At 40.7% G+C, this 25,130-nt stretch overlaps 2 protein-coding genes across 14 annotated transcripts in view; both read right to left on the bottom strand.

The window, feature by feature from the left end:
- Positions 1 to 25,130, bottom strand: part of dennd5b (DENN/MADD domain containing 5B) — a 125,051-nt gene that overhangs the window by 7,971 nt on the left and 91,950 nt on the right. For 4 of the 12 annotated variants that reach the window (XM_080291779.1, XM_080291780.1, XM_026147905.2 and 1 more), the window contains 12 exons: positions 8,509 to 8,659; positions 7,885 to 7,975; positions 7,509 to 7,616; positions 6,138 to 6,269; positions 4,075 to 4,227; positions 3,804 to 3,882; positions 3,641 to 3,722; positions 3,253 to 3,381; positions 2,550 to 2,671; positions 1,980 to 2,125; positions 574 to 615; positions 132 to 250 (listed from right to left, as the gene is read on the bottom strand). In XM_080291779.1, the coding sequence (XP_080147905.1) occupies positions 132 to 250; positions 574 to 615; positions 1,980 to 2,125; positions 2,550 to 2,671; positions 3,253 to 3,381; positions 3,641 to 3,722; positions 3,804 to 3,882; positions 4,075 to 4,227; positions 6,138 to 6,269; positions 7,509 to 7,616; positions 7,885 to 7,975; positions 8,509 to 8,659 (1,354 nt within the window). Of the gene's footprint in view, positions 1 to 131; positions 251 to 573; positions 616 to 1,186; positions 1,252 to 1,979; positions 2,126 to 2,549; positions 2,672 to 3,252; positions 3,382 to 3,640; positions 3,723 to 3,803; positions 3,883 to 4,074; positions 4,228 to 6,137; positions 6,270 to 7,508; positions 7,617 to 7,884; positions 7,976 to 8,508; positions 8,660 to 25,130 lie in introns of all 12 variants that reach the window. The other 8 variants (XM_026147908.2, XM_026147910.2, XM_026147909.2 and 5 more) reach the window with 6 other exon arrangements.
- On the bottom strand, positions 9,215 to 23,703 carry LOC113034289 (uncharacterized). Of its 2 annotated transcripts, none has more exons than XM_080291783.1 (23): positions 23,130 to 23,703; positions 22,315 to 22,435; positions 22,071 to 22,233; positions 21,766 to 21,958; positions 20,120 to 20,221; positions 19,187 to 19,258; positions 18,917 to 19,018; positions 17,982 to 18,053; positions 17,712 to 17,813; positions 16,775 to 16,846; positions 16,505 to 16,606; positions 15,570 to 15,641; positions 15,300 to 15,401; positions 14,373 to 14,444; positions 14,103 to 14,204; positions 13,168 to 13,239; positions 12,898 to 12,999; positions 11,963 to 12,034; positions 11,693 to 11,794; positions 11,373 to 11,478; positions 10,410 to 10,568; positions 10,275 to 10,328; positions 9,215 to 9,842 (listed from the first exon to the last, which is right to left on the bottom strand). In XM_080291783.1, the coding sequence occupies exons 1-23, from the start codon at positions 23,166 to 23,168 to the stop codon at positions 9,595 to 9,597; spliced, it is 2,403 nt and encodes an 800-aa protein (XP_080147909.1). In that variant the 5' UTR covers positions 23,169 to 23,703; the 3' UTR covers positions 9,215 to 9,594. The 2 variants fall into 2 exon arrangements, with proteins under 2 accessions (XP_080147909.1, XP_080147908.1); XM_080291782.1 differs by having other exon boundaries at positions 10,275 to 10,331; positions 23,130 to 23,702.

Genomic DNA, 25,130 nt, shown 5'->3' with positions numbered 1-25,130 from the left:
TAGCTGCACTCTTATTGGTCGTAATGTTGTCTGAGGTCTACAACAATCTAATTTGGCTGCACAGAAAAGCATGTGAGGGAAGTTTACTAAATGAGTAACAACAACAGAACAAAGACAGGTCCTCTACTCGCCTGTAGGTGTGTCCTGTGATCTCGTTCCGCACCATCACACAGTCCACCAACCATTTAGCCAGGAGGCCGGCATTATCGTGACCCAGCTGCACCGTGGTGAGCTTCCCCAGGTTCTGACACTGAACACAGAGAGCAACTAGTTAATCAATACAATATCAGATCCTACTCTCTTTCATTACTGTGCATGATATACTTGTCTGTCTCTGGTTAATTCAGTTATTTGGGCACAAACGTTTTACTTATTTATTTTTTACATTTCCTTCAGCATATTTTCCTAATAGCTCCAGCAAAGACACACAGAGCACAACTTCAGTCAGCACTCATGTACGCAGGGTAAAGGAGCAACTTTGAGCAAGTCAAACACAGAAAAGAAAAGCAAGCATTTCAAAGGGATACGCTTGATGGTGGGAGATGGAGCTGTAGAGCAAGGGCTTTGTCTAACCTTGAATATGGCAGAGATGTGCGTGTGAGGCCTGAAAGCAGACTGAGGGAGATGGAAACATACGTTAAGACACAAAGAAAGGACAATAAAACTCACTCATGCATGCAAACTAGGCTTGGCTCACAGAAATCCTACTTGCATGATTTGACACTGTAAAACAAAATTGATTTATTGGAGTGCACTGCATAGAAGTGCAACTAGAGGGCAGTCTTCACATGACCTACATCACTTCATAATCGATCTTGCTTGATGGAAAATTTCTTGAGGTAAAAGGAGAATTGTTTAGGGCTTAGGAAGTAGACTGCTGTGAATGTGATGGCAGATGCTGCTGAAATTCACCACAACTGGTTCACTTTTAGAACTAAAACAGCAGCTTTAAATGCTTCTTAGTCAGGATGGGCGATAAACTCGCGCAGGCGACTTTTATGTGAATTTATACGTTTTGTTTGCAGCGAATATTTTACTTTCTTTTCTTGTTTGTTTCAGAGTTATTATAGCTACTTTTTGGATTATTCATTTATTTAAGATGCACCAAATCGCACAAAAGACTTAACGTTACATCAAAGATTTATTTTTATGTTAGCTGGAGGAGACATTTTTATTTTTAACTTACTTTTGTGTTTCATTTTGTATTTGTTGTTTGGTCGGGTGTGTAAGACGGATAAACACTGGAACGACCTGTAAACACAGTTACAATGGGGAAAAGAAGCCAGTTTCTTTGTTTCCCTCCCTCCATTGTGGGTTTTTAAAATGTAAATAATATAATAAAGTTTTTGTTTTTTTTAACATGAGTTTGAGGAAATGAATGGCTGAATTTGGGCGCACTCTGAGGAGGCTGCATGTGCCTGCAGATGGAAGGCAGTGCCGTTAAAACAGTGTTATTTTTTTTTTCCATTGGCTCCTTCTACTGGGTTCAACCAAAATTATTAGCAAACGTACTCATGGGCGAATAAATGAATGGCTCTTGTAAAAATGATCGGCGAAAGGCTCGGCCTATCGTCGATGGTCGATGCATTCATCCACTCGCCCAACCTTAGTTCTTAAAACTGCAAAACTCGTGCAACGTGGACACAGAGCAGGAGAAATTCTCCAGAAGTTATGGGAACTAACTCTCCAGTCCAATATTGCCTATTCAAGAAATGCTGAAGCCAAGGCAAGAAGCATTTTACATATCACTTCATGTTTTGGAGCCTTGTCCCGAGACTTCTGGGATGAACTATTCTCTTTACAGCACCTTTAAGAAACACTGATTTTTGATTACTGTGGCTTTAAATAAGCTGCAGTGCACCATGTGATGTTTGACAAAGGAGTGAAACATAGAAAACACAAACTCAATGCCTGCACACAACATCAGAGTGGCTGACAGCATGATCAACTTGTGGGAGGTCAAAGGTCACAGTACTCACATCAAAGGTCATTTCTAATACGTTCTTGGGGATCTGCATGATGCCCGAGTCTCCCAGTTCCCCTGAGACGCACACCCAGGGGTTGGATGTGGTCATAGCGTTGCTCAGCTTCTTGATGGGGATGATGACGACTCGGTATGGGATCACTGCAAAAAAGACAAAAAAAGCCTCACAATTTCACAGTCAGCTATTGATCCGTAGCTCTATGAATAAAGTAACTGACATTTTTACTGTAAGGCTTCAGTAGGTGGTGCAGGAGGGCTGAAGAGCTTTCCAGGAGTTTGATGTCATGCCATTATAAACAACACGACCTCATTATAAACAACAACACGACCTCTTTTCATAGAAATGCTGCTGACACACAATTTCAGTTCCAATATACGTTTATATGTGTGAGTGTATATATACAGTTCATAAAAATACACATTGATATGTGACATATTTAACAGCATAATTTGCTGTTTCCAATCACCTAAAGCTTCTCGTCTTAAAACGTTTCTTTTGTTCAAGAAAAGCATTGCTGTGGGTGGCCAGAGGTCAGAGGTTATGTGTAGCTGATGGAAAACTCACTGATGGTGGTGAAGACACTGGTGAAGCAGAAGTAGTCAACAGCATTGAGAGAGAGCAAATGGAAGAGGAACTGCTCCTTCTCCTCCTCACAGCGCAGGAAGGCGTAACGTTTGTACAGCTTCCTGTGGCGGTCAGTCAAGTCAGGTTCAGATACAGCGAAGTACATCACATCTCTCCTCATCAACATCCATGTCAAAAGTCTTTTTAGTTTGACAGTTTTTGCACCCTTAATAACTAAACAACAAAATAAAACGTTATCTTTCTAGACTAACAATTAGAGAGCCCGACCATGAAACTAGCAATGAACTGAAACGCTTCTGTTTTGTTTGAAGGGGCAAAATGGAGGCGTGCAGGGAAGCTTACAGTTATACTTCACTCAGAAATGGATGTGTGGAAGTCAAGTGGGAATGTCATTTGGCCAGATGGACCTTTTACCTCCTGTAAATGAATACAGCAGAAAAATACTCCCAGTGCTGCACTGGTGTGGCTCAGGGTGCTCACTGCTGCCCCCTGTGGCATGATCAAGCCACACAAAAAAGAGCCACTTTCTCCCACATCGTATAAAACGGAGGGTTTTCTACAACTTTGTGTCATGTGTTTTAACTGTATGCAAACCCTTACTGTGAAAACGACTGCAAAATGTATGTTTAATAGTGCACGACATGTAAATATGAAGGTGGGATTCAGTCACCAAAATGCTTACTTGGTTAAGGCTTGTCGCGACAGCAACTGTTTGAGATGCTGAGAGAGCAGCTTCTTTTCCAGGGACAGGCGAATCCAGGCTCTGGCTCGGCCAACGTCCGTCTTGATCTCTGACATACTCTGGATATGCCTGGGACAGACGGAGAAGAAGAATAACGCTGTGGTTTTAAGATGAAGGAAAAGTTATTTACTTTAACTTCACTTACAGATTTTATACATTTTCACAGATGCACCAACACGGACATACAAACTACTTGTTTACAGTACGTGCAGCGAGTATACTGTATATAATATGATGTTTAATACTAACAGGAACACCTAAACAGTGTTACTCTAGTCTACCTGTTGTAGAAGAGGCTTGGACAGTGCAAAGGACAACAAAGTCATACCTCATATCCTGAATGAGAGACACACGCAGAGAAGGCATCGCTATGGAACTATCAGACTTCCTCCTCTCAAGAAAGCGAGGCGCTACAAGGAGAGATGGATTTTTTGTTGATGCTTTAACATGTGACTGAGGCTTTCGACTGCGTGTGTGTTCGTGTATGTTACCTGGTGAGTCAGCCTGCTGCGCCAGCATCTCCTCCCGGGCCTGATAGTGCAGCAGGTGAGACCACAGAGCAGACTTCCCCTGAAACATCACGATCAGCATGAGAGAGCCGAGGACAGAAATGACACACATAACAGCAGTTATTGCACCGATGGATGAGGCATCACATTATACACAGACACAGAGGGAGGAACCTCAACATCTATAGCGTGTTGAAGAAACCTAACATTTGTGCAGCACTGTATATATCTTTACTTCAGTGTGTGTGCTGACCTGTTTGACCTGCAGCCCGTGGCTCCAGATTCTCTCTAGCAGGTCACACAGACTGGCGATCAGAGTGTTCTCCTCTAATCCAGTGATGCTGGCCTCGCCATGACCCAGCTCCACCGCCTCGCGGCCCATCTTCTCCACCAGCATACGCTTGGTCTACACACCCACATACAATTAGAGGAATCACTGTGATATATTATGAACATACTTAAAATCCAAGGCATATGACACATCCATGCAACCTACCCTCCAGTTATATTAAAAACCACTGCATTCTGTGGATGGACGTGCCTCTTCATCATTTCTTATGATGGCTAAATGGGCAAACTGGAGTAGAAGAGCCTTGCTTTGTATTGTGGAGAATTTGTGTCATAGTTGAGGAACTTTTTATGTGTATGGGTTAGAGATGGCACGATACCACTTTGTTATGTCCGATACCGATATTGATATACCGATAAATTTGGATATCGGCCGATACGAATCCGATATAGTGTGTTTTTTAATCAATAAAAAAAACACTATAAATAGGGAACCACCCCCCACCCTCCACCTCATGATGCTTAATCGACGTAATCAACTTTAATTCGATGCAGTGTGAAAAAAAATGCACAGAAATCAATTATTTTTCCACAATAATTAAATAGATTCAACATCTTTCTTCTACAGAACTGCAGACTGCACAGATGGTACCTTCCCAAAGGAAAAAGTGCTACAGCTTACTAGGGTATATTAGACTTAACAGTTACTATATACAGTAATGGACTTCTATACATTTTACATCAGATTAAAACTTTGGGTGTCAGATAATTATTTATTAAAAGCTCGACATTTTAAATGAGAATAAGAAAGAAAAGTATGTCTTTGTGCCCCCTTTTCCCTGTTCATGCCCTATCGGCCCCCCTGGCTAAACTTTGCTAGATCCGCCCCTGCACAGTTACCAGCCGTCAGCTACGTAGAAAAAGATCCTGGTGTAGAAAGTAATATTAAATACATTCTAACTACAGCTTATCAAGCTTAAACGTGCTGCTGTTGTTCAGCCGCTGGTTTCCTCTTTCTGGTGCAAAGTGGGCCAAAAACAAACAAGAGAGACGGACTCGTGACAGAAAAGCCGATCAGCTGATCATTGATTGAAGTGGCAGCAGGAGAGAGAGGGAGAGGCAGTCGCTCCATATATCGGTTGTCAAGCTTAACGCAGGAATGCTTTACAAACATTCAGAGATGAACTTACACACTTGCTTAACTTCTCTCTGGGATAACTTTCTCTGAGATAAAATGCTCGTTTGGTAGCGAGGCTCCAAATGCTCAACCAGACCACCGACAGGTCTCACACGCCACAGCCGCTCTATCACGTGACGCATACTGCTCCGATGTGCTACGGTTATGAGCCGAGTTACGCCATGTTGCAAGTTTTTTGAGGTGCTTTTTTGATATTTGATGGATCGATTACATTTTTTATTTCCCTCCGATATCCGATCCAGTAATTTAGGTCAGTATCGGACCGATACCGATAAGTAATATCGGATCGGTCCATCTCTAGTATGGATTTGGAGGTACTCTATGCGACACACTGCAGTTCATCGTTAAACATTACAGGAGTCATTTTGATAGAACGCAATAATGTGGTAATTTCACAGTTATTACCACTCATTCACCATGGTAGTTTATAAACAGGAAACAGAGCTGCAAAATGCAAAACTGCCCGTTTCTATTTAATAACATATTAATAACCAGGTAAAAACCCTTGGAAACAAACTTAAAGAATAGTAATGACTACCAGGAAACTCCTGTGGCAGTTTATGTGTAATAAGCAGCAATTTAATACTATGGTCATGATAGCTGATTAAAACAAGCATCAGAAAATCTGTAATGAACTGGAAACACTTATGCAAAATGTCAATAATTAAGTTTAAAAGAGTAACCCTTTAACTGAGAAGTATAAACTGTATATATATTTACAGTTTTCAGTAATAACTTCAGTAAATGAAGGACAGCGAATGAGTGCATGCAAGAATCAAGAATCATGGGTCATTTCCAAGTGCAGAAGCATTGCTGGGGTTCTGTTTCACCTTCATGCGACACTCCTTGAGCAACCCTTCCACAAACTTCCAGTTGGTCTGGGCGATCACGGCAGGCGACAGGTCGGAGAGTTTAGGCTGTCGCAGATTCTTCCCGAGGCTGCGGGCCTCCTGCATGTACTTCTGAAGTGCAGACGAAGATATTTAGTGAGATTTAAATAACAGGCACTGAAAGTGTCATTCTTTTGTATGAATGTTTGCAGTTAACACGTATTAGAGGTTGAGGTAAGCATCCTCACTCCTGGCACAATCTCACAAATACGTGCCTTCCTTATACACTGTTAATAACCTGTTCTAGTAGTTCTGTGACTGTTAATGGTAATTTTGTTCATGTGAGACACTTCGAGGAACTTAAGTGAGTTAAGTTAAAGGGTGTGACACAGGAGGCGAGTAAAAAGAAAGGCTGTGTTGGCAGGAAGTATCACTCAGTCTGGAGCATGGCATACCAAATTCAAAATGTTTCCTATAATGAGCTCTGAGTGCTTCGCAGAAATGAGAAATCCATGCTCTTACATCACTGTTCTCACAAACAGAAGATTTCCCACTGCTGCTGTTTCACATTTAAAGTGTTCAAAGGAGAACATGACATGGAAATACTGTCAATGATGTATTTGATGTCCTTTTTTTTTTTCAAATTAAAGGTTCAGTGTCTAAAATCTTAACCACTAGATGTCAGGAGATTGCAGTTAAATTAATTCTGTTTTTTTTTTTACCATCCCAGTTTAAGAGGAAAATTCTAGCTATGGTGTCTGCTGTATGCACGTTTTTGTGTTATTGCCCGGACTTCAGTCAGGAGACGAGGCTTCAGGTAAGACAGAAGAGGATGACATACATACATACATAGTAGATACATACATACACATACATGAAACGATAACACGCATTTAGGTGAATCTCGACCGCTGTGTTCAAGACAGGAGGGCAACATGGTGGTTTCCATAACTCGGTGCCAGGTCCAATATATTTCTGATGGATTCACTCACAAGTTTATGAGAATGTAAATTTTTTGAAACACACAATTACATATGAGTGCAACTTTTTTCCTCTTGAAGGACCTAAAAATTTACTTGCGGTACCTTAAAAGTGAATCTCTCTGGATTTTTGACTGCTGCACATTCAAAACAAAGAATTGGAAGATATGCCTTTGCTAACTGTGCAGCTCACCGAGCCTAAACACCCCTCAGATATGCAAAAAGATTGTATTTTGCTTGTTTTATTCTTGTTTTCCTTTAGAATTTTATATTTTTTACTATTCAGCAAGGAATTGTGCCTTAGAGAATGTGGGAACCTCGGAAAAGTAGGTGGAAGTGAGGGTGGAGGCTATGAGAGGGAATCCAAAACACAAGCATCTCCTGCACATACCAGGCAGGAAGCAGAAGCAGATTTTTTAGGTGGTTTGACAGGAGGAGGGGATGCATTGTCCCACTCCCAAAATGCCATGGAATTCTGTAGGACCAGGCAGCCCTCCACCTGCTCGAGGAGGAAGAGCGGTACAACCCGACCCCAGACGGACCGGAACAGGACACACAGCCAGATAGAAGACGACAGAGCCAAAAGAATGGAACATAAGAAGACAGTGAAGGTAGCATAAACATAACATAAACCAAACAAAGAAAGCTCAAACAGAAGGAAACATAAATGTAGTTACACAACAGAACAAAACAATAAGCAGAAAATAAAGATGAGAGAGTTAGAGAACAGTGGAGACCAGGGAGCAGTCAGAAGGATGGTTTTTCACCTCTTTCAGGTCATTATCAAGGGTTAGATGTTCCGTTTGTTGTCTGTGGCGATCTTTTCTGCGCTGAGCTGTTGTTGCCTTGTGACACCACCTGCAGAACAAACACGCTGTGAATATACTGCGTAGCCTTTAACTATCTGTGCTCCTGTGAGTCAAACTGAAGGGAGAAGAAAGTACATCAGTTGTATAAAGTTACTTTAAGATTTAAGGTAACAAAAACATTTGCCTTTAACAGTAAAGCAGTTAATTCACAACAGTTTTTTATGTTTTACTTCGTCTTTGATTTGAACTGCATTTTAACATTGATGATATTATTACGAGCAGCTTAAAACAATCCTATTAAACTATTCTATAAAGATTTTTCAGCAGTGCAAACAGATTTGTCAACATTTTTGAAGTTTTGCTTGTTATGTATCACTGATTATGGAATGCCACACGAATAAAATGGAGAAAAGGAAATAGGACCTGAGTGCATCTAGCTGGGCTTTCAGTTGTATGTGTGTAACCTGATCTAACCAATCTCTGTTGAACCTACATTCAAACTGTACTGGAGTATTCTGACAAAGACAGCCTGAAGCTTCTGCTGTCGTCTGTGAAATCTGTCCACAGTGGAGGCTGACTCACTTGTTATTGCTCGGTCCTGTGTTGAGCACTTCGGTCTGCAGTTTGGGGAAGAACCCCTGCTCGTACTTCCCCTGACCGATCTTCATGTCCAGCAGGTGTGGGTGGATGGCCGTGTGGTCAATCTTCATCAGCCGCTGCTCAATGGCCTGAGCTAAACAAAAGACGGTACAGATTCAGACAACGCTGTAAGGACGTGAAACCATCATGGCATTTGGAGAATTCAATAGGTGTCACATTACTGAAGGTAATTTCAGATTTAAACGCTGCAGGCATGCATGTGGATTTATGTGATTACTGATTCCACCATCTAGATCGCATCTTATCTGAACACACACACACACACACACACACACACACATACGGGTCTATGTGGTATGGCGGGACTATACTACGTCAATCCGCCCGGTGGTGGTTTAAGTGGACTACCCTTTTGAAAGGACTTAGAGCCAAGGGAGCGAGGTTAAAGTGTTCGAAAAAATCTGAAAAAAATTTGGGTCACTTCAGACCTCATACACTCCCTATAGAAGTCTAGATACACTGATACACACCAACCAGACTCTATTGTGTTTTCTGGAGACATTGTCCACTTGACAACAATGTGTTTTATGAGGTCCAAAAAAAGCAATATTGGGTCTTTAAAGGGACAATGATGTAATATGTAAATAGCTCATCATTACCATGAATACACATCTGACAGGACACAGGATTACTGGAACATCATTTTATTAGTGTTCTTGGATCTGAACATTAATTTTAACCATAAATAAAAAAAGAAATCTATGGACAAAAATGCCCACGCTTCCCACAGAAATATAAAAATATAGAAAACAGAAAAATTAAAAACATTTAAAATGAATTTTAATAGTTTAAAGGTAAATATTAAGGGGAGAAAATATGCATTTATAATTTTTTATTTTAAATATAACCCGTCAAAAAAAACCCTAAATAAATTAAATGTAAAAATTATGAAATACAAACTACTTCTGTATTTAACAAGAACTTTTTTTTCTTTAAACAGAACATCAGTGTTAACAACAATTGGCAATCTGACCAAGATGTAAAACCACAGCTCTCTAAACAGTTATTTTAGTTCATTTTTTTCTGCCTTTTTGCAGTTAATCCTCTGTTTCTTACAAAATCTCTTATGTTTTGAACTGTTCTTCCTGCCAACACCGGATCTTCTACCAATTTGCAATGACTGCATTCATTTTTGGTGGCTAGTTTCCCTTCGTTTATGTGGTCTTTCAAATGCCTCATCACTGCAGCAACCTCAGCCTTGGACCACATGTTTTTGGGAGCTCTTCGGGAATTGTGGGATTGAGCAGCATTTTTCTCTGGAAGATATATAAAGTAGTAGTAGTTAAAACAAACAAAAAACCAAACAAAAAAAACAAAAAACATTTGCTTGTTAAAAGAATGGATGCTACCCTGTACTAACTTCTGAAATGTGTTGCTACCATCAATATCAAAACGAGCTAAAATTCTGTTTGAAAATTTATCAAATTTCTAAAATGAGACAACATTTAGTGTTCCGCTGTGAATAAAAGACTGAATAAAAAGTTGAATAAAAGTCTCTTGATGCATGCTCAATCATCCAGGTAAGTAAATCCCAAAACGTTGATTCTGTTAATCTGGACGTAGCGTTTTCAGTGGGAGAAACATTTTGTCACTCATCCAAGTGACTTTTTGCCACCACTCTGCAGTTTGCCATATGTTGCAAAGTGATGAAACAATAATAAGCTTCGAGAACCAACTGCACCCCTTACCTTCAGAGGGAGCAGCAGTCTCACTTGCTGCAGGCATTGTGAGTAGTCCTTCATCTGCTGATTACACAATTTGATTAAGTTTTAATATTTGTAACAAACATTTTATCCACAGAAACCAAGCTAGTGGTAACTTACCACAATCTACAGTGTCTTGGGGCTGCGCTGTGTTTGTGGAATCAGCTACTGCATGTACAGGCTCACTGGTGCCACACGCCGACATTGTGAGTGATGTGTCATCATCATCTGATTCACTCTCACTGTCCTTTGTTTCAGCATCACTTAATGCAATTTCATCTGAGAAATTGTGGGGGAAAAAAACCCAAAAAAACCAAACACATACAACCCCCCCAAAAACCTCACATTAACAACGAGATATGACAAAAAACAGAGCAAATACTGGAAATTATAGTACATAGTTTTACTATTTAAGGCCTGCTGCTGGGTTGTTGCCCTCCTATGGCCTACTCCACATCCAGGTAGCACCTCCATGCTCTGGACACTACACTAACAGACACAGCAAACCTTCTTGCCACAGCTCACATTGATGTGCTACGCTAGATGAGCTGCACTACCTGAGCCACTTGTGTGGGTTGTAGACTGTCTCATGCTACCACTAAAATGAAATCACCGCCAGCATTCAAAAGTGACCATAACATCAGCCAGAAAGAATAAGTGCTGAGAAGTGGTCTGTGGTCACCACCTGCAGAACCAGTCCTTTATTATGGTGAATTGACTATAATTTCCACTTGTTGTCTACTCTATTTGCAAAACAGCATGTGAAACTGGTTGTCAGTGTTACTTCCTAAGTGAACAGTTTGATATAACAGAAGTGTGACTGACTTGGAGTAACATCGCATCGTTTAAGTGTTCCCTTTATTATTTTGAGCAGTTTATGTTATGGAATGGGGAATTGAGGACAATCCCAAGTATACCATTTTTACAAGGTCCTGCACCAATGAGGTAATACTACATTTCTTTAATTAGACGTGACCACCCATTAATTAAAAAGGGAGCAGTGTTCATTTCAGCTAGTCTTAACTTGTTGAACTCCATTAATGCTTTTTACTATATAATGTACCTATTCACTAAATGTCTCACCTTTGCACTTATAGCCAAGCCACTTGAGGGAGGAAACCAGTCCCACACACTGAATGCACTTGTCCAAAGATGATATTGTTGTGCACACCAGACGATGATTGTGACACTGTTAGCAAAATATTGCAACATTTATTTGTTTTGGACAGTTGGAAAGGTGAGGTGTTTTCAATTCAGTTGCAGATATCAACTAATAAACTTCATCCATGTAAATCACATCACACCCAGGTGACTGCCAAACACACACACACACACAGCATCCATAAGGAATGATGATAGATTAAATTATTAGTTCATTAAGTGGTACACTGGATTATATTTACCCTTTCAGGCTCTGGATGTTTCAGGTCCAGATCATTGTTTGGAAAGCTGTTTGGTTGCGGCTTTAGGCAGCTCACAGTCTTCTGAATCTGGCTGGTCTCAGTCTTCGTGTGTAACAGATAGAGAATGAAGACAAAAGAACAGTAATCTGACAGTTACTAAAAATGCATCACTCAAGAGGATGAATAGACCATTTCACTATTGGCAAATAGCGTAAGGTACACATCGTGCATGAGAAACATTCATTAAAATCTGTCCTAGGTCAATGTTACCTCTTCAAAATCTTGCACTGAAGAAGAATGCATGGCTTCTGAGTCTTGCTGAGGCATTTCTTCATCAAGATCCTGCAACAAAGAAAAGATGGCACAAAGATTAGACCAAGTGCTCTTCTTGCAACTGTACTGGGCAGGCCTGTGCTTCTGTTTTTAATTTGCATGTGTGTGTGTGGGGGGGGGCCTTTCCACTCAAGAAATGTTTTCTTCTGAAAAAAATACTGGCTACAATAGTTAACAACTGATTCCTTTGCAATCATCCATCCTCTTCCACTTATCCTTATCAGGATTGTGGGGTAGCAGTTTTGGGGCCTATACCAGCTACCATAGGGCAGTACAACCTGGACAGATCACCAGTCTAACATGGAAGGACAAGCATTTGCATTCACACCAAAGGGCAGTTTTGAATCACCAGTTAACCTAACCCCATAAGCTACATCTTTGGACTGTGGGAAGAAGCCAGAGTACACAGCCAGAGAGAGCCCATGCACTAAAGCAGTAAAAAGTGCCTAAAACAACTTAAGAAGTTGTATAGTACTATCTATCTTAATGTTCAAGCCTGAGTTTCAAAAAATTTCAACATAGAAACAAAGCACATGCAGTCAGTTCTGCATGCTGTAGGTCAAACTGTCAAGACATACGAGAAGACCCCTCCTAAAACCAGAGTGATGTCACCATGAAGCAAACTTTGACGGAGTCCCCCAATAACAGTGTGGTCCTCCTAAGTCACATTTGGGTGGTTAACACACACACACACACACTCAGATGTTATCCAGACTTGCACTTTGAAACAATGAAAAGGACCTACAAGCCACGGTCCATGTAAATCACATCACACCCAGGTGACTGCCAAACACACACACACACAGCATCCATAAAGAATGATGATAGATTAAATTATTAGTTCATTAAGTGGTACACTGGATTATATTTACCCTTTCAGGCTCTGGATGTTTCAGGTCCAGATCATTGTTTGGAAAGCTGTTTGGTTGCGGCTTTAGGCAGCTCACAGTCTTCTGAATCTGGCTGGTCTCAGTCTTCGTGTGTAACAGATAGAGAATGAAGACAAAAGAACAGTAATCTGACAGTTACTAAAAATGCATCACTCAAGAGGATGAATAGACCATTTCACTATTGGCAAATAGCGTAAGGTACACATCGTGCATGAGAAACATTCATTAAAATCTGTCCTAGGTCAATGTTACCTCTTCAAAATCTTGCACTGAAGAAGAATGCATGGCTTCTGAGTCTTGCTGAGGCATTTCTTCATCAAGATCCTGCAACAAAGAAAAGATGGCACAAAGATTAGACCAAGTGCTCTTCTTGCAACTGTACTGGGCAGGCCTGTGCTTCTGTTTTTAATTTGCATGTGTGTGTGTGTGGGGGGGCCTTTCCACTCAAGAAATGTTTTCTTCTGAAAAAAATACTGGCTACAATAGTTAACAACTGATTCCTTTGCAATCATCCATCCTCTTCCACTTATCCTTATCAGGATTGTGGGGTAGCAGTTTTGGGGCCTATACCAGCTACCATAGGGCAGTACAACCTGGACAGATCACCAGTCTAACATGGAAGGACAAGCATTTGCATTCACACCAAAGGGCAGTTTTGAATCACCAGTTAACCTAACCCCATAAGCTACATCTTTGGACTGTGGGAAGAAGCCAGAGTACACAGCCAGAGAGAGCCCATGCACTAAAGCAGTAAAAAGTGCCTAAAACAACTTAAGAAGTTGTATAGTACTATCTATCTTAATGTTCAAGCCTGAGTTTCAAAAAATTTCAACATAGAAACAAAGCACATGCAGTCAGTTCTGCATGCTGTAGGTCAAACTGTCAAGACATACGAGAAGACCCCTCCTAAAACCAGAGTGATGTCACCATGAAGCAAACTTTGACGGAGTCCCCCAATAACAGTGTGGTCCTCCTAAGTCACATTTGGGTGGTTAACACACACACACACACACTCAGATGTTATCCAGACTTGCACTTTGAAACAATGAAAAGGACCCACAAGCCACGGTCCATGTAAATCACATCACACCCAGGTGACTGCCAAACACACACACACACAGCATCCATAAAGAATGATGATAGATTAAATTATTAGTTCATTAAGTGGTACACTGGATTATATTTACCCTTTCAGGCTCTGGATGTTTCAGGTCCAGATCATTGTTTGGAAAGCTGTTTGGTTGCGGCTTTAGGCAGCTCACAGTCTTCTGAATCTGGCTGGTCTCAGTCTTCGTGTGTAACAGATAGAGAATGAAGACAAAAGAACAGTAATCTGACAGTTACTAAAAATGCATCACTCAAGAGGATGAATAGACCATTTCACTATTGGCAAATAGCGTAAGGTACACATCGTGCATGAGAAACATTCATTAAAATCTGTCCTAGGTCAATGTTACCTCTTCAAAATCTTGCACTGAAGAAGAATGCATGGCTTCTGAGTCTTGCTGAGGCATTTCTTCATCAAGATCCTGCAACAAAGAAAAGATGGCACAAAGATTAGACCAAGTGCTCTTCTTGCAACTGTACTGGGCAGGCCTGTGCTTCTGTTTTTAATTTGCATGTGTGTGTGTGGGGGGGGGCCTTTCCACTCAAGAAATGTTTTCTTCTGAAAAAAATACTGGCTACAATAGTTAACAACTGATTCCTTTGCAATCATCCATCCTCTTCCACTTATCCTTATCAGGATTGTGGGGTAGCAGTTTTGGGGCCTATACCAGCTACCATAGGGCAGTACAACCTGGACAGATCACCAGTCTAACATGGAAGGACAAGCATTTGCATTCACACCAAAGGGCAGTTTTGAATCACCAGTTAACCTAACCCCATAAGCTACATCTTTGGACTGTGGGAAGAAGCCAGAGTACACAGCCAGAGAGAGCCCATGCACTAAAGCAGTAAAAAGTGCCTAAAACAACTTAAGAAGTTGTATAGTACTATCTATCTTAATGTTCAAGCCTGAGTTTCAAAAAATTTCAACATAGAAACAAAGCACATGCAGTCAGTTCTGCATGCTGTAGGTCAAACTGTCAAGACATACGAGAAGACCCCTCCTAAAACCAGAGTGATGTCACCATGAAGCAAACTTTGACGGAGTCCCCCAATAACAGTGTGGTCCTCCTAAGTCACATTTGGGTGGTTAACACACACACTCAGATGTTATCCAGACTTGCACTTTGAAACAATGAAAAGGACCTACAAGCCACGGTCCATGTAAATCACATCACACCCAGGTGACTGCCAAACACACACACACACAGCATCCATAAAGAATGATGATAGATTAAATTATTAGTTCATTAAGTGGTACACTGGATTATATTTACCCTTTCAGGCTCTGGATGTTTCAGGTCCAGATCATTGTTTGGAAAGCTGTTTGGTTGCGGCTTTAGGCAGCTCACAGTCTTCTGAATCTGGCTGGTCTCAGTCTTCGTGTGTAACAGATAGAGAATGAAGACAAAAGAACAGTAATCTGACAGTTACTAAAAATGCATCACTCAAGAGGATGAATAGACCATTTCACTATTGGCAAATAGCGTAAGGTACACATCGTGCATGAGAAACATTCATTAAAATCTGTCCTAGGTCAATGTTACCTCTTCAAAATCTTGCACTGAAGAAGAATGCATGGCTTCTGAGTCTTGCTGAGGCATTTCTTCATCAAGATCCTGCAACAAAGAAAAGATGGCACAAAGATTAGACCAAGTGCTCTTCTTGCAACTGTACTGGGCAGGCCTGTGCTTCTGTTTTTAATTTGCATGTGTGTGTGTGGGGGGGGGCCTTTCCACTCAAGAAATGTTTTCTTCTGAAAAAAATACTGGCTACAATAGTTAACAACTGATTCCTTTGCAATCATCCATCCTCTTCCACTTATCCTTATCAGGATTGTGGGGTAGCAGTTTTGGGGCCTATACCAGCTACCATAGGGCAGTACAACCTGGACAGATCACCAGTCTAACATGGAAGGACAAGCATTTGCATTCACACCAAAGGGCAGTTTTGAATCACCAGTTAACCTAACCCCATAAGCTACATCTTTGGACTGTGGGAAGAAGCCAGAGTACACAGCCAGAGAGAGCCCATGCACTAAAGCAGTAAAAAGTGCCTAAAACAACTTAAGAAGTTGTATAGTACTATCTATCTTAATGTTCAAGCCTGAGTTTCAAAAAATTTCAACATAGAAACAAAGCACATGCAGTCAGTTCTGCATGCTGTAGGTCAAACTGTCAAGACATACGAGAAGACCCCTCCTAAAACCAGAGTGATGTCACCATGAAGCAAACTTTGACGGAGTCCCCCAATAACAGTGTGGTCCTCCTAAGTCACATTTGGGTGGTTAACACACACACACACACACTCAGATGTTATCCAGACTTGCACTTTGAAACAATGAAAAGGACCTACAAGCCACGGTCCATGTAAATCACATCACACCCAGGTGACTGCCAAACACACACACACACAGCATCCATAAAGAATGATGATAGATTAAATTATTAGTTCATTAAGTGGTACACTGGATTATATTTACCCTTTCAGGCTCTGGATGTTTCAGGTCCAGATCATTGTTTGGAAAGCTGTTTGGTTGCGGCTTTAGGCAGCTCACAGTCTTCTGAATCTGGCTGGTCTCAGTCTTCGTGTGTAACAGATAGAGAATGAAGACAAAAGAACAGTAATCTGACAGTTACTAAAAATGCATCACTCAAGAGGATGAATAGACCATTTCACTATTGGCAAATAGCGTAAGGTACACATCGTGCATGAGAAACATTCATTAAAATCTGTCCTAGGTCAATGTTACCTCTTCAAAATCTTGCACTGAAGAAGAATGCATGGCTTCTGAGTCTTGCTGAGGCATTTCTTCATCAAGATCCTGCAACAAAGAAAAGATGGCACAAAGATTAGACCAAGTGCTCTTCTTGCAACTGTACTGGGCAGGCCTGTGCTTCTGTTTTTAATTTGCATGTGTGTGTGTGGGGGGGGGCCTTTCCACTCAAGAAATGTTTTCTTCTGAAAAAAATACTGGCTACAATAGTTAACAACTGATTCCTTTGCAATCATCCATCCTCTTCCACTTATCCTTATCAGGATTGTGGGGTAGCAGTTTTGGGGCCTATACCAGCTACCATAGGGCAGTACAACCTGGACAGATCACCAGTCTAACATGGAAGGACAAGCATTTGCATTCACACCAAAGGGCAGTTTTGAATCACCAGTTAACCTAACCCCATAAGCTACATCTTTGGACTGTGGGAAGAAGCCAGAGTACACAGCCAGAGAGAGCCCATGCACTAAAGCAGTAAAAAGTGCCTAAAACAACTTAAGAAGTTGTATAGTACTATCTATCTTAATGTTCAAGCCTGAGTTTCAAAAAATTTCAACATAGAAACAAAGCACATGCAGTCAGTTCTGCATGCTGTAGGTCAAACTGTCAAGACATACGAGAAGACCCCTCCTAAAACCAGAGTGATGTCACCATGAAGCAAACTTTGACGGAGTCCCCCAATAACAGTGTGGTCCTCCTAAGTCACATTTGGGTGGTTAACACACACACACACACACACTCAGATGTTATCCAGACTTGCACTTTGAAACAATGAAAAGGACCTACAAGCCACGGTCCATGTAAATCACATCACACCCAGGTGACTGCCAAACACACACACACACAGCATCCATAAAGAATGATGATAGATTAAATTATTAGTTCATTAAGTGGTACACTGGATTATATTTACCCTTTCAGGCTCTGGATGTTTCAGGTCCAGATCATTGTTTGGAAAGCTGTTTGGTTGCGGCTTTAGGCAGCTCACAGTCTTCTGAATCTGGCTGGTCTCAGTCTTCGTGTGTAACAGATAGAGAATGAAGACAAAAGAACAGTAATCTGACAGTTACTAAAAATGCATCACTCAAGAGGATGAATAGACCATTTCACTATTGGCAAATAGCGTAAGGTACACATCGTGCATGAGAAACATTCATTAAAATCTGTCCTAGGTCAATGTTACCTCTTCAAAATCTTGCACTGAAGAAGAATGCATGGCTTCTGAGTCTTGCTGAGGCATTTCTTCATCAAGATCCTGCAACAAAGAAAAGATGGCACAAAGATTAGACCAAGTGCTCTTCTTGCAACTGTACTGGGCAGTCCTGTGCTTCTGTTTTTAATTTGCATGTGTGTGTGTGTGGGGGGGCCTTTCCACTCAAGAAATGTTTTCTTCTGAAAAAAATACTGGCTACAATAGTTAACAACTGATTCCTTTGCAATCATCCATCCTCTTCCACTTATCCTTATCAGGATTGTGGGGTAGCAGTTTTGGGGCCTATACCAGCTACCATAGGGCAGTACAACCTGGACAGATCACCAGTCTAACATGGAAGGACAAGCATTTGCATTCACACCAAAGGGCAGTTTTGAATCACCAGTTAACCTAACCCCATAAGCTACATCTTTGGACTGTGGGAAGAAGCCAGAGTACACAGCCAGAGAGAGCCCATGCACTAAAGCAGTAAAAAGTGCCTAAAACAACTTAAGAAGTTGTATAGTACTATCTATCTTAATGTTCAAGCCTGAGTTTCAAAAAATTTCAACATAGAAACAAAGCACATGCAGTCAGTTCTGCATGCTGTAGGTCAAACTGTCAAGACATACGAGAAGACCCCTCCTAAAACCAGAGTGATGTCACCATGAAGCAAACTTTGACGGAGTCCCCCAATAACAGTGTGGTCCTCCTAAGTCACATTTGGGTGGTTAACACACACACACACACACTCAGATGTTATCCAGACTTGCACTTTGAAACAATGAAAAGGACCTACAAGCCACGGTCCATGTAAATCACATCACACCCAGGTGACTGCCAAACACACACACACACAGCATCCATAAAGAATGATGATAGATTAAATTATTAGTTCATTAAGTGGTACACTGGATTATATTTACCCTTTCAGGCTCTGGATGTTTCAGGTCCAGATCATTGTTTGGAAAGCTGTTTGGTTGCGGCTTTAGGCAGCTCACAGTCTTCTGAATCTGGCTGGTCTCAGTCTTCGTGTGTAACAGATAGAGAATGAAGACAAAAGAACAGTAATCTGACAGTTACTAAAAATGCATCACTCAAGAGGATGAATAGACCATTTCACTATTGGCAAATAGCGTAAGGTACACATCGTGCATGAGAAACATTCATTAAAATCTGTCCTAGGTCAATGTTACCTCTTCAAAATCTTGCACTGAAGAAGAATGCATGGCTTCTGAGTCTTGCTGAGGCATTTCTTCATCAAGATCCTGCAACAAAGAAAAGATGGCACAAAGATTAGACCAAGTGCTCTTCTTGCAACTGTACTGGGCAGGCCTGTGCTTCTGTTTTTAATTTGCATGTGTGTGTGGGGGGGGGCCTTTCCACTCAAGAAATGTTTTCTTCTGAAAAAAATACTGGCTACAATAGTTAACAACTGATTCCTTTGCAATCATCCATCCTCTTCCACTTATCCTTATCAGGATTGTGGGGTAGCAGTTTTGGGGCCTATACCAGCTACCATAGGGCAGTACAACCTGGACAGATCACCAGTCTAACATGGAAGGACAAGCATTTGCATTCACACCAAAGGGCAGTTTTGAATCACCAGTTAACCTAACCCCATAAGCTACATCTTTGGACTGTGGGAAGAAGCCAGAGTACACAGCCAGAGAGAGCCCATGCACTAAAGCAGTAAAAAGTGCCTAAAACAACTTAAGAAGTTGTATAGTACTATCTATCTTAATGTTCAAGCCTGAGTTTCAAAAAATTTCAACATAGAAACAAAGCACATGCAGTCAGTTCTGCATGCTGTAGGTCAAACTGTCAAGACATACGAGAAGACCCCTCCTAAAACCAGAGTGATGTCACCATGAAGCAAACTTTGACGGAGTCCCCCAATAACAGTGTGGTCCTCCTAAGTCACATTTGGGTGGTTAACACACACACACACACACTCAGATGTTATCCAGACTTGCACTTTGAAACAATGAAAAGGACCTACAAGCCACGGTCCATGTAAATCACATCACACCCAGGTGACTGCCAAACACACACACACACAGCATCCATAAAGAATGATGATAGATTAAATTATTAGTTCATTAAGTGGTACACTGGATTATATTTACCCTTTCAGGCTCTGGATGTTTCAGGTCCAGATCATTGTTTGGAAAGCTGTTTGGTTGCGGCTTTAGGCAGCTCACAGTCTTCTGAATCTGGCTGGTCTCAGTCTTCGTGTGTAACAGATAGAGAATGAAGACAAAAGAACAGTAATCTGACAGTTACTAAAAATGCATCACTCAAGAGGATGAATAGACCATTTCACTATTGGCAAATAGCGTAAGGTACACATCGTGCATGAGAAACATTCATTAAAATCAGATCATTGTTTGGAAAGCTGTTTGGTTGCGGCTTTAGGCAGCTCACAGTCTTCTGAATCTGGCTGGTCTCCGTCTTCGTGTGTAACAGATAGAAAATGAATATACAGTGCATTTTTGAAGAGGCTTTTGAAACATTAAATAAACTGTATGAGAAAGATAAGTTTCAAGCTATTGTCTTTAAAATATTCACTGTCATGTATAGAGAATTTAAGGCCCTATGATTAAGAGACAAATAGTCAGTGTGATTTCTTTATTTTTTAAGCCATTGCTAAAGGAGTAAAACAATCACCTGTAGCAGCAACGAACTGTCACTAGGGCCCATTTATCTTCGAGGGACAAAATTTAAAATGAATCTAACTAAAGAGGCTACACAGCAAAATCTCCAGTGTTAAATTAACACTAGAGAGTGTCTATATGGGTCCACACAACACTGTTGAGTGTTGAATTAACACTTTTGACAGTGTTATATGTTTAAAAGTAACCTAGTCAGTTTTGAAGATTAACAAAGACTAACACTGAGCAGTGCTGATTTTCTAACACTGGAATATTTCTAACATTTTGAGTTATTTTCCAGTGTTAGAAAATCAGCACTGCTCAGTGTTAGCCATTGTTAATCTTCAAAACTGACTAGGTTACTTTTAAACATATAACACTGTCAAAAGTGTTAATTTAACACTCAACAGTGTTGTATTTAACACTCAGAGGTGTGGACCCTTATAGACACTCTCCAGTGTTAATTTAACACTGGAGATTTTGCTGTGTAGAATCACATTAAACATCAATCACTGTTAAAATTTAGAAACCGAAAGCCATTTTTTATTTCTGCATACCTGCTGATATTTTTTTAGTGCTTTTAGAGGGCTTTGATGTGGCAGCCATCACAATTGCCTGTTTTCCATTAGTACCTACCCCTGTTTTTCCAGTAGGTTATAGTACCATGTAGTTTTTCAGTAACTACTGCACCAAGGTTCCAAGTGATCCAAAGTGATCAGAAAATTTGACATAGACTGAATGCCACCAGGTGGCTGGTCAATGGTGTCACTCGATAAGTTATGAGTGCGCCTCCTTCGTGAAAATCCAAGCCATCATTTTTGAAACTCTGAAATGTTTGAAATAGCGACCAAAATTAACAGCGTGATCCCTGAATTGAACACTAAAGTATAGACTGAGCAGCAGGCATTTTGTCACCTTGACGTCCATGCTTGCTGTGGCATTTATATCACTGGATGCTCGGCTGCATTGCTATAGTTACCCCAGGCACAGTAGGTGATACTCAATTTCAGTGAAAAACTAGATGCCCTAAGTCACGTTAAGCCAATTTGAGTAGGTACAAATGTAAAAATGGCTTAGGGTATGCAATTTATCAGTTCCAAAAAGTACAATTGTAGAAATACCTTGCATCTCCAGAGCCAATCCGAGTCACCATAATTATAGTCTATTTCTTCACCTGGACTTATGTCTCTGCTTGCAAATAAGCATAGATGGGGCTTTCCATTGATATTTAATATTTTCATCTTAGCACTTGTCAACGACAACCACATCAGTCCAAGTCTGCCTAATGACCCATCTTCTTGAGATGCATCCACACTGTGGGGTTAGGCAAAAAAGTATTAGCTTAACTAGTTAGGAAGCTTTTTTTCATAAATCAAAAGCAATGTGTAATTTAATCTTAATCAAACTACACTGATATAATACGCACCACCAGAGTTTTCCATCAAACTTGAATTCAAACATGAACACCTTCAGGCTGTCATGATAAACTCTGTGTCTCCGCTCACATTCTTCTTTTGTTATGAGTTTACCTCTGTATTCCAAAAGAAAGTCTCCTTTTTGGAATGGAACAGTCGTGAAAATGCCCCGACCTGAATTGCAGAGGCATACCAAGTGAGTGACAAAAGACAGTGACAAACTCCAAATCTAATCCAAACTAAAGACCAACTTACCTTTGAAGGCATTTATGTAGTGGATATCAAGTCCCAGTTTGTCCCTTCCAGCAGAAACATGACAGACTGCATCCTCCCGTGGAGGAATGAGTCTCCTTCGCATGTTCTCCTGTACGATTGGCTGTATTACCAAAGCATATAAAGTATTACGATTATCGTCATCATTGTCATCATCATCAGTAGTAGCAGAACTAGCAGTAGTGTAGTTTACAGCATAAACACAGCTGACTTATTCATAGTGCTAATTTATGCCTTCTTTTAAAATGTTAAAGGCCTAGTACTCAAAATGGCGACATGTGACATTTCTGTAATGGCGACTGCAGAGAGTGATACAAGTACTGAGAAAGCTTAGGCATCAAAACTGTAAGAAGTTTTTTCTTCAGGCATATAAATAAATACACGACTAAATACACTTATACCCTTGCTTTTATTTTAGGGCTGTCAGCAGAATGGACAGACATTGGACAAACTGCCCGAAATTAGCTAACAGCGACATCAGGGATTTTGACTCAGACTGCGCTGGTTTAATTGTTAATCGCGTTAGTCGCGATGTCGGCATTAACACGTTTAAGCCACAATAATGCTTTAACACCGAGTAAATCCTAACACGGGTTAGCCCGCTTTATCGCGTTGACGCGGTTAGTCGTCAGCCCTATTTTATTTACTCAATGACAAACGCTGGGGCCGTTTTACTTCTTCAAAGACTCACTAACAGTCCATAAAGCATAAATTAAACCAGTTTAATATAGGCCTGTGCACCTATAATTTCATATAGTATTAAAGTCATGGTGCATTTTACATTAAAAAAGGCTTACCTTTGTGTTTTTAATCCGTCTTCGTATTGCCGTCGACATACACTTGTTAAAGGGCACGCGCGCGAAAGTTGTGGCGCCGTTTCCTGTAGGTACCGCCTATATATATAGCCTACCAATCACAATGACTTCCGGCCGTGTGTATTGAAAATGTGTATTAAATTGCAGTACCTACACACATCCACTCTAACTCGAAACGTCGCTGTGCAATACACTGGAATACACAAAAATCAGGTGAGGGGTATAGGTGGACTTTTAAGAAAATCAGAAAATCTTTTAATTATAGTTTAATAAATGAATTTACACTACAGTTTAAGCAAATACAGGTCAAAAGATAAATAATGACCTCATAAGAAGTAGAAAAAATTATTATTTAGACACTTAAAAATGCATTTACAAGTCATGTTTTAGGGGGACACATGAATACACAGCAAAAAGTCGAAATGTCCCCGGAGCCCAGGTACAGCGCAGGTCAAATGTCAATCCATACCACATAGACGCACTCACACACACACACACACACACACACACACACACACACACACACACACACACACACACACACACACCACTGGAAAAAAAACTGCAATTAAGATGTAAGACATTGAGTGATATGTCGCCGTCCTTCACAGATAAGTCTTGCTGCAAAGAGTGACTCAGCTTCCTGTTTGTTCTATTCTGTGTCACTTCTAGGCTGTACTTCAAAACAGGCTGTTTATATATTAAATCACAGCATGATGTATGACGTTGTGGTTCATTCTCTATAGAGACCTGGTCTGACTGACTCTTACTTGTTGATCCTTCTAAAGATTAAACATCATCAACAGCAGCGACTGCAAACACACTCCATCTTCATCTGTCATGTGGTTATACTGCGTTTGTCTCTGACTGAAGTCCTCAGAGAGCAGGTGGCGTGTTCTCTGAGTGGAGGCACTGGAGGGAGGCAGGCAGAGGAAAGGCCTGTCCATTGTCTGCATAATTAAGTATGCAGACCATTGCAAATGAAGTCACCCTTGGCAACTGCAGTTCACATGGACTGGCCTATTAGTGCATGGAAGTCGGAATCACTGAACACACTGAGCCACGGCAGCTCACTCGTACAAACAGCGTTATCTTGAGCTGACATGTGAAGAGTTATAAGCCACTGTTGTCGATCTCAGCAATGATCATGAGAACTGGCAGGAAACCAGAAGAACACCAACACTGTCAGAACATTGTGCTCCCTGCTTTTTTTCTAATTCTTGTGTCATGTCCTGCATTTTTAGCATGCTACCAAGGCACCAGCCCACACTTCATCCAAGGGGATTATTTCTAGAAGCAACAACTGGTCTGATAGAGACTACTCCTTATTGTCTTCTAAATGTTGCGAAATTCCAGACAAGGCCAGGTTATTATTCTTTGCAATTGTTAATAATGAGTTTATATGTTTTAAATGGTCATAAAGGGGGAGAAACTTTGCCTCAAGACAGTTTTTTAAACAGGTGCCTGATAGGATTCAAAAAGCTACTACGGACAAAGGCAGAGGTAATGCACTTTAAAACTGTCTGACAATGACGAATAGACAACAGATTAATGGGTAACTTAGCAAAGAACCAACCAATTTATTTTTCATTTCTATAGTTGAATCACAGTTTGACAGGCATTACATCGTCTTTTGCAGTATCAAAAAGATCCCAAAGAGCTGTTAGTTGTGTTTTTAAAAAAACTAGAGAGGGGGACAAAAGGACTAAAAACGACCCACAGCAGATGAATAGCATCTCAAAATTATATCCTAAAGAAACTGGAAGAAATCCAGCAAAGACCTGCCCTTCAGAATGGCTTCTTAACAAATATTCTTCCACTGAGACAGTGCATGGATTAACTGAAGTATGGAAACTAGAGATGGCACGATACCACTTTTCTATGTCCGATACCAATATCATCAATTTGGATATCAACCGATACCGATATGAAACCGATATAGTGTTTTTTAATCAATAAAACAGTTTTTTTTAATATCTTGCT

Source organism: Astatotilapia calliptera, chromosome 17 (genome assembly GCF_964374335.1).
Source record: "Astatotilapia calliptera chromosome 17, fAstCal68.1, whole genome shotgun sequence".
NCBI classification, from domain to species: Eukaryota; Metazoa; Chordata; class Actinopteri; order Cichliformes; family Cichlidae; genus Astatotilapia; species Astatotilapia calliptera.
Note: the sequence above shows the minus strand (reverse complement) of the source record. Positions and strands in the feature narration are given on the sequence as shown.

Coding starts and splice junctions, on each gene's coding strand:
- LOC113034289 (XM_080291782.1), bottom strand. CDS start 23,168: ATGTCGACGGCAATACGAAGACGGATTAAAAACACAAAG. Junction 16,607..16,774: donor CAGTGCAAGATTTTGAAGAG/GTAACATTGACC, acceptor TTACACACGAAG/ACTGAGACCAGCCAGATTCA. Junction 14,445..15,299: donor AACATCCAGAGCCTGAAAGG/GTAAATATAATC, acceptor TCTTTGTTGCAG/GATCTTGATGAAGAAATGCC.